This window comes from Budorcas taxicolor, chromosome 11 (assembly GCF_023091745.1).
Source record: "Budorcas taxicolor isolate Tak-1 chromosome 11, Takin1.1, whole genome shotgun sequence".
Lineage (NCBI taxonomy): Eukaryota > Metazoa > Chordata > Mammalia > Artiodactyla > Bovidae > Budorcas > Budorcas taxicolor.
The window spans coordinates 163,322,348-163,336,299 of record NC_068920.1 but is presented as its reverse complement, the minus strand read 5'-3'; the positions used below and the strand labels follow the sequence as shown (position 1 = coordinate 163,336,299).

The 13,952-nt window shown below is 52.3% G+C and overlaps 1 protein-coding gene across 1 annotated transcript in view; it reads left to right on the top strand.

Annotated features, from left to right (window-relative positions):
• ABO (ABO, alpha 1-3-N-acetylgalactosaminyltransferase and alpha 1-3-galactosyltransferase) overlaps positions 1-13,952 on the top strand; it is a 33,400-nt gene that overhangs the window by 12,987 nt on the left and 6,461 nt on the right. The window contains exons 4-8 of the mRNA XM_052648294.1: positions 5,462-5,509; positions 6,476-6,526; positions 7,708-7,755; positions 8,529-8,552; positions 12,547-12,687. Of these exons, the coding sequence (XP_052504254.1) occupies positions 5,462-5,509; positions 6,476-6,526; positions 7,708-7,755; positions 8,529-8,552; positions 12,547-12,687 (312 nt within the window). The remainder of the gene's footprint in view (positions 1-5,461; positions 5,510-6,475; positions 6,527-7,707; positions 7,756-8,528; positions 8,553-12,546; positions 12,688-13,952) is intronic.

The following is a 13,952-nucleotide window of genomic DNA, read 5'->3' as shown; positions in this document are numbered from 1 at the left end:
TATGGGGCTCACAGAGCTTCCCAGGTGGCACTCGTGGTACAGAACCTGCCTCCCAATGCAGGAGACGTAAGGGACGCAGTCTCGATCCCTGGGTTAGGAGGATGCCCTGGAGGAGGACACCGCACCCACTCCAGTGTTCTTGCCTGGAGAATCTCCATGGACAGAGGAGCCTGGCAGGCTACCATCCACATGTTCACAAAGAGTCGGACATGACTGAAGTGACTCAGCACACAGGCACGCATGGGGCTCACGTCGCACTTGACACAGATTTATGGAGACTAGATGACAGCTTTTCCCTGCATTGGAATACGCTATTTTATGTTTTAAACCTGGCAGCTGTAAAACCGTATTCCCTTCAAAGAAGCTAGGCAATACTTTTTCAGTACTCCGGTTCTTATTCCACAAGAGGGTAAATTTACCCCCAGACTCATTTGGAGGTGCCGAATGTTTATTTACTATCTCAGACTGCAGATTGCATAGGTATTTAGTTGTTAGTTGTTAGAGCTATATACACTTTCTCACTGATGACTTTTGCAAAGAAACGTGTTAGAAAGAACCTCCATTTATGGGGTGTTCATTCTGTGTGATGCCTTGAGGAGAATGCATGATGGGCGTTCTGGACTCTCCACAGCCTGTAAGATAACCATGATTGCTGCTGTTTAGTCACTCGGTCATGTCCAATGCTTTTGTGACCCTGTGGACTATAGCCCACAAGGCTCCCCAGTCCATGGGCTTTCCCACACAAGAATACTAGAGTGGGTCGCCATTCCCTTCTCCAGGGGATCTTCCTGACCCAGGGATCGAACCCGAGTCTCCTGCCCTGGCAGGCGGATTCTTTACCACTGAGCCACCAGGAAAGCCCAAGACAGGCATTACTATTCCCATTTTATACCCCAAGGAGGAGGCTCCAGAGGTTAAGGAATGAGACCAAGGTCATAAGGTAGGAAGTGGCAAGGCCAGGGTGCCAGCCTGTCCACCAGACTCCAAACCCAGGTTGCCAGGTCCCTCAGGGAAGGTGTCCTCTGGGATGAGCATCGAGTCTCAGGGCTGATGGCGTAGGGATGGCAGGCTTTGGAAAGTGGAGCGCGCGTGCAGTGGGACAGGCCTGCATGTTTACCTCCGTGAGCATTTACTGAGCGCCTGCTTTGAGCCTGGTGGTTTGGAGGGCACCAGGATGCCAGTGTCCATGGGATGGCTCCCGGTTCTGAAGGATGTCAGGTCTGTTAGGAGTAGACAGGTGCCAGGCAGTTACGGCCGACCGGCTGTCACAGGAGTGGGCACAGGATGTCCTGGCGCTCCTGGGAGGGATGCCACCCCTCCTCGGTCTGCCAGCACTGGACTTACTGGGGCTACCTGGAGCAAGTCTTGTCTGAGCAACAAAGCGAGCTCATCACATACACATCTGGTGCAGAGTCGGGAAGTGTGCGACATTCCTTGCATGGGGGCTGTTGGCATGCACAGGGCCCCTCCTGAATTGCTGCGGCACTCCCCTGGGCGCCCATCTCCATCTCAGAGCCGCCTCTGCCATGCTGTCGGTCTTGGGGCCATGCTGGTCCCGCAGCGTGACTGGCAGGTGACCAAGCCTCCTCTGATCTTCCCCAGCAGGAGCGCTCAGTTCTCTGCAAGCAGCCTGTCCGCATATTTGATCCTTAGAACAAGTGCTCAGTTCAGCGGCTCAGTTGTGTCCGACTCTCTGCGACTTTATGAAGCACAGCACACCAGGCCTCCCTGTCCATCACCAACTCCCGGAGTCCACCCAAACCCATGTCCCTCGAGTCGGTGATGCCATTCAACCATCTCATCCTCTGTCATCCCCTTCTCCTTCTGCCTTCAATATTTCCCAACATCAGGGTCTTTTCACCTGAGTCAGCTCTTCGCATCAGGTGGCCAAAGTATTGGAGTTTCAGCTTCAACACAGTCCTTCCAATAAACACCCAGGACTGATCTCCTTTAGGAGGGACTGGTTGGATCTCCTTGCAGTCCAAGGGAGTCTCAAGAGGCTTCTCCAACACCGCGGTTCAAGAGCATCAATTCTTTAGCACTCAGCTTTCTTTATAGTCCAACTCTCACATCCATACATGACTACTGGAAAAACCATAGCCTTGACTAGGCAGATCTTTGTTGACAAAGTAATGTCTCTGTTTTTTAATATGCTGTCTAGGTTGCTCATAACTTCTTCCAAGGAGTAAGCGTCTTTTAATTTCATGGCTGCACTCACCATCTGCAGTGATTTTGGAGCCCCCCAAAATAAAGCCAGTCACTGTTTCCACTGTTTCCCCATCCAGAACACCTGCTGGAATTGCATAAAGATATTCTTCCTGATAACACAAGGACCCCAGGGAGCCCTGAGGGCATGTGGCACATTCTGGGTTGTGCCTTCAGGAGTTTGGAGACACGGTGGCCATGTCTCGCAGCTTCCCGCTGTGACTCAGCTCTGAAACCGCTCATCCCCTCTGGACTCCCCCGATTTCCAAACAGTGCCCAGGTCTGGCGGCCTGTTGAGTCTGGGGTCTGACCTCTCTTCTCTTTTGTTGTTTTTGGCCAAACTGCGCAGCACGCAGGATCTTATTTCCCCGACAAGGGACTGAGCTCAAGCCCCTTTAGTGGAAGGTCCGAGTCCTAACCGCTGGAGTGCTCTTCTTTATCTAACGCAGCCTTTTCGGGATTCTCCCTCTGGCAGCCTCCTCTTCTATATGATTCCTGTTTCTGTTCAGTCCTGTCTGACTCCTGGTGACCCCATGGACTGTAGCCTGCCCGGCTCCTCTGTCCATGGGATTTCCCAGGCAAGAGTACTGGAATGGGCTGCCATTTCCTCCTCCAGGGGAGGGGTCAAACCCAAGTCTCCTGGGCCTCCTGCATTGCAAGTGGATTCTTTGTCTGCTGAGTCATCGGAGAAGCTAATCTTGTGTTTAGATTTCATTTCATCTTCTCCCCACACCCTCATTTTTGTCAGGTTTTATCTTGTCTTTTTTTTAAAAAAAAGAAAAAACAAACCTGATAAATATTGACATCCAAAAGAGTCATCTTGAACTGTGGTGTGGAGAAGACTCTTGAGAGTCCCTTGGACTGCAAGGAGATCCAACCAGTCCATCCTAAAAGAAATCAGTCCTGAATATTCACTGGAAGGACTGATGCTGAAACTGAAACTCCAATACTTTGGCCACCTGATGTGAAGAACTAACTCACTAGAAAAGACCCTGATGCTGGGAAAGATTGAAGGCAGGAGGAGAAGGGGCCGACAGAGGATGAGATGGTTGGATGGCATCACTGACTCAATGGACATGAGTTTGAGTAAACTCCGGGAGCTGGTGATGGACAGGGAGGCCTGGCGTTCTGCAGTCCATGGGGTCACAAAGGGTCGGACACAGCTGAGCGCCTGCACTGATGCTGCCTGACTGAAGAGCCGTCCGGCTTCTGAAATACGTTTTCTTCTAGAGCAAAGTTTTTAAAAGACTGGACTTTGCCTCAGAGATTCCTTTCATAATTTTTTATGGCCGTAGAATTTTTACATTTTTTGCTTGCATATAACTTAAAATTCCATCCTGGTTTGAATATGAACACTTTCCAGCAAGCTTCAAAAGCTCCCAGGGACGTCCCTGGCACTCCAGTGCTTAAGACTCCATACTTCCAGTACAAGGGGTGCAGGTTCAAGCCCTGGTTACGGAACTAAGATCCCCACATGCTGTGTGGCGCTCTATGTGGCAGGGTTGCTGTAAAACAGAGAGGAGGCTGGCTCTCAACTTTAGAGTGTACGCAGACCACTTAGGGAACCTGTTAAAAATGGAGATTGCCACACATACACACCCCCTCCGCACACACACACCCCTCCTAACTTGCTCAGGTATGGATTCAGGAAGTCTGGATTTGCCTCTAAAAACAATTCCCCAGATGATTCTGATGCTGGATCCCTTAGCCACAGAGAGCAAGGCCATAAGCAAGCTATTACAAGCTAATACTTACAAGCTATTCAGTTCAGTTCAGTCACTCAGTCGCATCCAACTCTTTGCGACCCCATGGACTGCAGCACTCCAGGCTTCCCTGTCCATCACCAACTCCTGGAGCTTGCTCAGACTCAAGTCTGTCGAGTCGGTGATGCCATCCAACTGTTATGCCCAGTGTCCAAGTCCCCAAAACTGAGAGAATAAGACGTCCACAGCAAAGCAAAAGCATGAAGGGGTTTATTGCTAGCTCGAGCTAGGGCCCAGGTCTCATCCAGCACAGTGGAATCTTGATGAGAGCCCCGAGCTCTGAATCACAGTTGCTTATATACGGGCGGTCTTTTGTCTCAGCAATAGTGTAGTTGGTGTGTGGTGATTGACTCAACCTTGTGTCATCGTGGTGATTGACTTAACCTTGGGTCATCGTGGTGATTGACTTAACCTTGGCATCATCGGGGGGGACCTTGGTGTCATCGGGGACCTTGGTGGGGCTTCCCAGAATTATGACTCATGCTTACAAGAACCTGAGGCTTAGGCCTAGTGTGGCCTGTCGAGCCTGCCATGGCTCAGGTCAGGTCCCAACACCAACCATCTCATCCTGTCATCCCCTTCTCCTCCCGCCTTCAATCTTTTCCAGCATCAGGGTCTTTTCCAGTGAGTCAGTTCTTTGCATCAGGTGGCCAAAGTATTGGAGCTTCAGCTTCAGCACCATTCCTTCCTAAGAATATTCAGGACTGATTTCCTTCGGATGGACTGGTTTGGTCTCCTTCCAGTCCAAGGGACTCTCAGAATTCTTCTCCATTACCACAGTTAAAAAGCATCCATTCTTCAGCACTTGGCTTTCTTTACGGTCCAACTCTCAAATCCATACACGACTACTTGAAAAAACCATAGCTTTGAATAGACGGACCTTTGTTGGCAAAGTACCGTCTCTGCTTTTGAATATGGTGTCTAGGTTTGTCATAGCTTTTCTTCCAGGGAGCAAGGGTCTTTTAATTTCATGGCTGCAGTCACCAACTGCAGTGATTTTGGAGCCCAAGAAAATAAAATCTCTCACTATTTCCATTGTTTCCCCCATCAACTTGCTATGAAGTGATGGGGCTGGATGCTATAATCTTCATTTTATGAATGTTGAGTTTTAAGCCAGCTTTTTCATTCTCCTCTTTCATCAAGAGGCTCTCTAGTTCTTATCTTTCTGCCATAAGGGTGGTGTCATCTGCATATCTGAGGTTGTTGATATTTCTCAAGTTATTAGTTGGGGTGATGACATGGGGTTAAAGTAGGGTGGAATGGGGGAAGGGGGGATTAGGGCACCGCCTGGGGGATCTGCCTGTGCACGCCATTCTCTCCTTCCACCCACGTGAGATGTCCCATTGGCTCCACTCGGGCCTCACACCTATTTTCTCAGGAGCCAGAGACCAAATGGTCAGAATGCTGTGTTGAAGTGTCAGCCTCAAAACCACAGCCTGTCCGCTCTCCTCTGTCTGGTGATGACTCAACTCTACACTCTTTTGTCCCCCCAGCAACGTGTTCAACCTGATCCCCAGAAGACAGACAGAAGAGTCTCAAAGGTAATGGATGGGTCTTTGGAGTCAAGGTGGTGGCTTCTAGAAAGATCTATAACAGAAATAAAAATAGAATATGCAGTGAATTGGAGGTCCTTATAATGAAAGAGGCACTCAGTTCCTGGCTGATTCCGAGTTCCTCTCCCTACCATGTTTTCTCAAACCTAAAACACTACAAAGACATAATCCTGTTTTCTGGTGGAGAGAACCCCTTCATGGCTGGCAGCAGCTCCAGGCCCAGGTTTGGGGACGAGCAGTGACCAGTGTTCAGTTCAGTCGCTCAGTCGTGTCCAACGCTTTGCGACCCCATGAACCGCAGCATGCCAGGCCTCCCTGTCCATCACCAACTGCCGGAATCTACCCAAACCCATGTCCATTGAGTCGGTAATGCCATCCAACCATCTCATCCTCTGTCGTCCCCTTGTCCGCCTGCCCCCAATCCCTCCCAGCATCAGGGTCTTTTCACATCAGGTGGCCAAAGTATTGGAGCTCCAGCTTCAGCATCAGTCCTTCCAATGAACACCCAGGACTGATCTCCTTTAGAATGGACTGGTTGGATCTCCTTGCAGTCTGAGGGACTCTCAAGAGTCTTCTCCAACACCACAGTTCAAAAGCATCAATTCTTCAGTGCTCAGCTTTCTTTATAGTCCAGTGACCAGTGTTGATTCCATGTAAGGCCATCCCCAGTAGCCAGTCCGTGACAGGGCGCCCTCTGACCCCATTAGCACCCAGACGGGAAAAGGCTCATTTTTCCTCCCAGAGCTAATTCTTCCGCGATTGTCGGTCTCTGGCTGACCGACAACAGATAAGCTGAGCACTCCTGACCAGCCTCCTGCAATAGCCCGCAAGGCAGGACTTCCAAGTCAAGTCCAGCCCAGCTCCCTCCTCTGTTCAGGCCTTGGGGCCCAGCAAATCCTTGCTGGGTAGAAGGGTGGATGAATGGGTTGAGCTGACCGGGCTTTTCTGTCTCAGCAGCCTTGAGGCCCACCACCTGCAAGGCCAACGGGAGAGCCTGCCTTTGAGGTAATGACTTTCACCTCTTCCTTTTTATCCACAAAAGTTGGCATTCCCGAGCCTTGGCAGCAGCCGGAGAGACTTTGCTTGGTCTTCAGGACTGGAACAGCCGGGCCCCTCCCCTCCAAGCTTCATCGGTGGGGAAGGGACAGGCCGGGGGAAGGGGCGGGGCTGGTGAGGGGCGGGGCTGGTGAGGAGGGCAGGGCTGGTAAGAAGGGGCGGGGCTGGTGAGGGGATAGGCTGATGGGAGGGGCGGGGTTTGTGGGGAGGGCGGGGCTGGCAGGGAGGGGCAGGACTGGTGGGAAGGGACGGGGCTGATAGAGAGGGCGGGGCTGGTGGGGAGGGGCAGGGCTGGTTAGGAGGGACTGGTGTGAGGGGCGGGGCTGATGAGGACGGGGTTGGTGGAACGGGTCGGGGTTGCTGGAGAGGGACTGGGTTGGTGGGGAGGGGCGGGGCTGGTAGGGAGGGGCGAGGCTGGCGGAGAGGGGCGGGTTGGGGAGGGTGGGGCTGGTGGTAAGGGACGGGGTTGCTGGAGAGGGACTGGGCCGGTGGAGAGGGCGGGGCTGGTGAAGAGGGCGGGGCCGGTAGAGAGGGGCGGAGCTGGTGCAAAGGGGCGGGGCTGGCAGGGAGGGCCGGGCTGTGGGAAGGGGATGTAAGCCTAGCCTTTGCCTGGTTAGCGCCCTCCCCTCTTGAAGGGGCGCTTAGTTATCAAGGCGGTCCTTTTTCCTGAAGTGACTGGGAGCCTGTTCCCTCTGCAGCCAGGGTGAAAATGGCGTGGTTCTGCAGCGGCTGCTGCTGGAGAAGAAGGAGTCCAGGTAGGGCGGCAGCGGGGCTCCCAGGGCTGACGGGGCCGTCGCCCGAGCTTCCCTTCGGATCGCAGGGCCGACCTGGGGCCCGTGGCTCCCCACCCCCCGCGGAGCGGGACTCTCCCCAGGCTGGTTTGTCACCATCTGGCGTGGCATCGCTTCGGGCAGACTCAGGCACCCAGACACCGCCATCGTGTCCGAGGTGTCTTCGCTCTGCTTCCCGCCCCCGGTCCCCTCACCTGCCCACACGGCCGAGCTCTGCAGCCATGCGGAGCCCTCCTCAGTAGGGGCTGCGACGTGATGGCCCTCAGGAGCCTGGCCGGGCTGCACAGCAGTGCTTCTCCCAGCGCCATCAGCTCTGAGCGCTCTGTTTTCCTCCCTCAGTGAAGGTGACGGCCACTTGGACACCTGCAGGATACCCGAGGTACCCAGGTACTGTAGACCACGTCTTTGGGCAGTGTCTGGGCAAGTCAACTTGCTGTCTCCCCGCTCCACTGTCCCCCTCACATCCCCTTTGAGTCTAATTGTGAGATTTATCAGGAGGGAAGGAGCAAGGGAAGCTGGGAGGAGGCTAACGAGGGGCAGAAAAGAATGGGAGCAGGGGGAGCCGGCGTCAGATGGTGGGGTCACAGATGAGCCCCCCGTGACCTCGGCCTCCTGGCTGTCCCAGCTCAGCGGTCTTACCCAGGGTAGACTAGCTGTAGCTTCTAAGCCCTCAGCTCTGTTGAAAACTGACAGGGTTGCCAGGGAGGGTATGGAGGGTGAAGGAGCCAGCAGGAGAGCAGAGGGGGGCGGTGAGGTGGCTCCAGACGGGATGCAGCCGGTGGACGGATGGGAGAGGCCACCCCTGTGCTTCCCACTCCTGAATAAAGCAGGACACCAAGACCTTCCTCATAACGAGTTAGACCGCAGGAGAGTCTCTAACCTCAGCTGAGCGTTAGACGGGGAAGAGCCTCCTAGCCCATTCTCACATTTCCACCCCATTAGTTTATCTGTCTGTTTATCCCTAGGGAAGCCCCTGACACCCCTTGGCTGGGGGAGGGGTGGGAGGTGGCTGGATGAAGGAAGATGAGGATGGAAGGAAGGAAGCCCCTGTGGCTGAGTGCCGCCTCCTGGCAGAGCTGCCTACTGAACCAGGAAAAGGCCCCTGGCAGCTCTGGCGTTGGTGATGTGAGTGTCTGCTCACACGCATGTCTTGTCCGCAGGTTGCTTTACCCCAAGGCTCAGCTGCTCAAGCCCTCCTAAGTAGACGGAGTTTCTGCCGTGGCTGCGACCGGTGGGTTCCCTGCCACCACCTACCTTATGGTTGCCTTTCTCTCACTTCACTCCCTGGTTCCAGTCTTTCCTTTGCCCTTTTCCTTTCCTTTCTGTCTGTGCTATGGGAGGCTGGGCTAATTTTCAGTGGGTTTGGTACACATTGAAGGACCGATGGAAGGTGCCTCTAATTTGCGGTCACCAGAAGCTGTGCAGAGGTCCACACCAGGCATGGAATCTTCTCTTGTTTCTTCTTGGGGAAGGAAGTTGGAGTCTGGGTTGGGTTATCCCTGAGGCCTTTCCATGAGCATCAGTGTCTGAGGGCTGATAGTTCCAGCTTGCCTTCACATACAAGTGTCTGTCTCCTAATCCGGGCCTCCTTGCCTGTGCCCATACCTCCTGCTTCCACTGCCCGAGAGAGTGCCAGCAGCCTGTCACCGAGGCACTAGATCCCCGAGCTTCGGGACAGGAAGTCACCCAGAGACCCGCTTTCATCAGCCCTGTTTTATGGGCAAGGAAACTGAGGCTCAGAGAAGTGAAGGAGGTTGCTTGAGGCCCCTCTGCCGGAGTCCAGCTCCAGCAGCCAGGCATTCAACCTGAAGGGGTGAGCGGTTTTGGCGAGAAACTGAGGCAGCCTCTCATTTTTCTTGGACTGCCTGTTTATTTCAAGCTTATGATTTTCTTTTATACTTTTACAAAAGCATTAGGTCAGAGATTTGATATTTTTAGTTCCCATTGACCCAGATTTATTTTTCTCAAAAAATCATTGTTGCCCCTCAAAAGGAGTTCCTTCCTCAGCGATTCTCTTATCTACTTCTTCTCACGTGTCCTTGTGAATACGCTATAACTCATGCTAATGTCTGGGCTGCACACCACATTCCTCAGTTTAGTTCTTATCTTTCTAAGTCCTGTTTGCCCCTAGTATCCTAAGCTCACTATTTCTTAGAAAGGGCTTCTAGCTAATAATATCTCTAAAGTCCCTAATTTCTATAAGCTATAGTAGAATATGCTAACATTATAGCAATCCTTAAATCTTTAGCTTCTAACTATTTTAATTATTCCTAAGCCCTAAATTCAACAAACTCCTGTGCCATAAACATTTTTCTCACAAATGGGCTTCAGATAGCAATCCCTCCCATGGCCTCAAGCTGCGGCCTGCGTGCTCACCCTGGAACAATCTTTTGTAAAAGTCCTTGAACAAATGTCAGTGATTAACTTTATGAATTATTCTTTGAGCACAGCTGCAGAAGGCTTTATGCCTTCTCATGCTCCTCTCAAAAACAATAAGCACCTTAATATTCTCTTCAGTCAACTCAGCCAAGGAAAGGAAAAAACAAGTCAGAATCACAAAGCCTAACTCCTTCATTCCGGGTCCGTGCCTATGGAACAAAGGGAGGGGGTTTAGGGCCGTGCCTCCATTTTGTCAGTAATGCCTAACGCGGCTCCCGACACCCCTCGGCTGGAGAGAGACAGGTCAGGATGCAAGCTGAGTGGCCTCTGTCACATCCTGCCACATCCCTGCCAGGGGACCTGGAGGCACTCACTGTCATTTCTGAAACCCACATACACACCTCCTTGAACTTCCAGAGCCGCCAGCCACGTGTGGCCTTGAACGCTTGAGACAGGACTGCTCCAGGATGAGCTGGGCTGTCAGCGTGAGGTGCCCAGTGGGCTCCAAACACTCAGTCCATGAAAAGTGTGCTAGGAGTGGGGATTAACCTAGGCACACCACTGTATATAACACAGGTGGACAACAGGACCCACTGAATAGCCCAGGGGCTCTACTCAATATCTTGTCATATCCTATATGGGAAAAGAACATGAAAAAGAATACACAGGTATAGATGTGTACCTGAACCACTTTGCTGTACACTCGAAACTAACGCAGCATTGTCAATACATCAATTACATACTGAAATGATACTATTCTGGATATGTTGGGTTGCACAAAGTCTATCATATGAACAGTCATTTTGCCTGGTTCCTTTTACTTTTCTGTGACTCCCAGACAGTTTTTAGTGGCATACATTTCCGGGGGTCAGCACACATCTGGAGGGGCAGGTTGGCATGAGCTTTTTTGGTGGATCCTGGCAGGGTGATGAACGAGAGAACACTTGTGAAATAAGAGTCAGGGGAAGGTGAAAGGGGTCCTTGCCGGCTGGAGAACGGAGAAGGGGCAGAGACCACAGGACACGAAGAGCCCCTGCGAGGGGAGGGGGCTTGAAACTCAGCTCTGTCTCTGAAAGAAAACCTTGTTCTGTCTACTCACAGCAAGCGTGGGGGTTACCACCCAGGTGATTCTGACGCTCCCTGCAGTCTGCACAGACGCCGCAGGTGGACGGTCAGCCTCGCGGCCTGCCCCCACTCAGACCCTTGTCGCACGTTCCAGAGTGTCAGCTGAGCTTTTGGCCGACGGGCTATAAATCATTTCTCACCACCCGCTCCTTGGGTTGGATGGTTTGCTGGGATGCTCCCAGAACTCAAAGAGACTTTACTTACTAGACTCTTGCCTTGTTATAAAGCATGCAGCCCAGAGACTGTCGGATGAAGAGGTAAATAGGGCCGGATGGGGAAGGGACGGGCGCCTAAGCCCTCCCCGGAGCACCTCCCCGCCAGCCCCTTCCTGCATCCACCAACCTGGAAGCACTCTGAACTCCACAGTTAAAGGCTATTTATGGAGGCTTCATCTCACTGGCGTGATTGATTGTTAACTTGACCTCCAACCCCTCTCCCTTCCCAGGAGGAAGGGATTATCAGTTCAGTGCAGTGCAGTCGCTCAGTCGTGTCCAGCTCTTTGCGACCCCATGGACTGCAGCATGCCAGGCCTTCCTGTCCACCACTAACTCCCGGAGTTTACTCAAATTCACGTCCATCGAGTTGGTGATGCCATCCAACCATCTCATCCTCTGTCGTCTCCTTCACCTTCCACCTTCACTCTTTCTCAGCCTCAGGGTCTTTTCCAGTGAGTCAGTTCTTTGCATCAGGTGGCCAAAGTATTGGAGTTTCAGCTTCAACATCAGTCCTTCCAATGAATATTCAGGACTGATTTCCTTTAGGATGGACTAGTTTGATCTCCTTGCAGTCCAAGGGACTCTCAAGAGTCTTCTCCAACACCACAGTTCAAAGGCATCATTTCTTTAGCGCTCAGCTTTCTTTATGGCCCAACTCTCACATCCATACATGACCACTGGAAAAACCATAGCCTTGACTAGACGGACCTCTGTTGGCAAAGTAATGACCCTGCTTTCGAATATGCTGTCCGGGTTGGTCATAACGTTCCTTCCAAGGAGTAAGCGTCTTTTAATTTCATGGCTGCAGTCACCATCTGCAGTGATTTTGGAGCCCCCCAAAATAAAGTCTGTCACTGTTTCCACCGTTTCTCCATCTATTTGCTGTGAAGTGATGGGACCAGACGCCGTGATCTTAGCTTTCTGAATGTTGAGCTTGGGAAGGGATGTGAGGCACAAGGTCCTAAGTTCCAAGTTTCCAGTCCTGGCTTGGTCTTTCTGGTGGCCAGCCCCTATCCTGAACTGCCCCCAAGCCCACCCGGAGTCATCTCATCAGAGCAAAAGATGCTCCTACAATCCAGGACCGCCCAAGGGTCCTAGAAGCCTAGTGCCAGGTAAAGGGAGGGCTGTGGCAGAGACCAAATGTCTATTTCTTGTTATGGCAAAGTTCTCATGTGCTGAGAGAGGGCTTAGTGCTTGCCCTCCCTCGAGACTGTGCTCCTCCTGGAAACGGGGCCTCACAAAAGGATGTCTCAGGGGGCCTAGCGCAGGGCTGGTGCTCAGGAGGTGCGCAGAGTTAGGGCAATGAAGGGATGAGAGTGTTGCGTCCTCAGTGCTGAGCTTATGCTGCCAAAAGCATTGGGTTGGGAGTCCGGAGTCCTGTCTGCTCCCAGCTCTGCAGCTTTGGACAAATCCTTCTCTGTGGCCCACATCCCTGTGACCTGCTCTCACGTGCTGTGAGTCTTCTCCCCAGGAGAGTGGACGTGCTGGTCATGACCCCCTGGTTTGCTCCCATCATCTGGGACGGGACCTTCGACTCTGCCATCTTGGATGCGCAATTCAGAGACACCACCATTGGGCTGACCGTGTTCGCCATCAAAAAGTAAGTGACGGACGCTCACCCAGGGTGAGCCAGGGAGCTGGCCTGAGCTGCTGGGCAGCACTGCGCTCTGTTTTCCGGGACAGGGTGCTCAGCTCACAGGGTGGGTGAGCGTGCAGGGGCAGCAGTGACTTTGGGTACAGGTGCGCGAGGGCTGGGTTGTGCGGGGTCACTAGGCAGTCATATATATGTATATGTGTGTGTGTGTGTGCTGTGATAGCACACAGCGACGTGCGTGCGTGTGAGCTAACTCACTTCAGTGGCGTCCAGCTGTTCCTGACTCTCTGGACGGTAGCCCCCCAGGCTCCTCTGTCCATGGGATTCTCCAGGCAAGGACACTGGAGTGGGTTGCCATTTCCTCCTCCAGGGGAATCTTCCTGACCCAGGGATCAAGCCCCTGTCCCTTATTTCTCCTGCATCGGCAGGCAGGTTCTTGGCCACTAGCGTCATCTGGGAACCCCTGCTCAAAATAGCAGTCCCACAGCTGAGAGGCATCACCCCAGAGGTTACTGTCCACCTTTTAGAGACGGGCAGCTCACTTCACCATTTCCAGTACCAGCCACTGTGCCAGGGGGTTAACCCCACCACAGCCCAGACGCTGGTGCTCCGTTACCCCAGTCTGTCACCCTGGGGGGCCAGCTGTTTGCAGCGACCTTCTCCCCGCTTGCAGGTCGCCTTGTCACTCTGTGGATCGTTTCTCTTGCCATGCGGAAGCTTTTCAGTTTGCTGTAGCGGCGCGCCTTTATTTCCTGTTACTTGTGGTTTAGGTGTCATGCCCGATAAGTCACTGCAAAGATCCACGTGCAAGAGCTCCCCACTGTTTTCAAATAAGTATCTTATGGTCTCGGTCTTACACATCAGTCTTCAATCCATTTCAAGTTCATCTTTCTGAGCATGTAAGACGGAGGGCTGTTTTCCTTTTTCTGTGTGCCAACATTCAGTTTTCCCACATGCTGCAGCTAAGAGCCAGCATGAGGTGGTGAATATCCTGACTGCTGCCTCTAAGACCTTGAGCAACCATATACATACATATTTTAAAAAAGAAGACTGTGTGAGTGTAAAAAAATATGTCAGATGGCAATATGAGCTCTAAAAACTAACTAAGTTTGGGCAAGGGGATAGAGAGTAATTTGTTTTCATGTTTATTTGCTCCTTTTTATTTATTTTATTTTTATTTATTTTTTACTTGAAGGATAATTGCTTTACAGAATTTTGTTGTTTTCTTTGAAACCTCAACACGAATCAGCCATAGGAATACATCTCTCCCC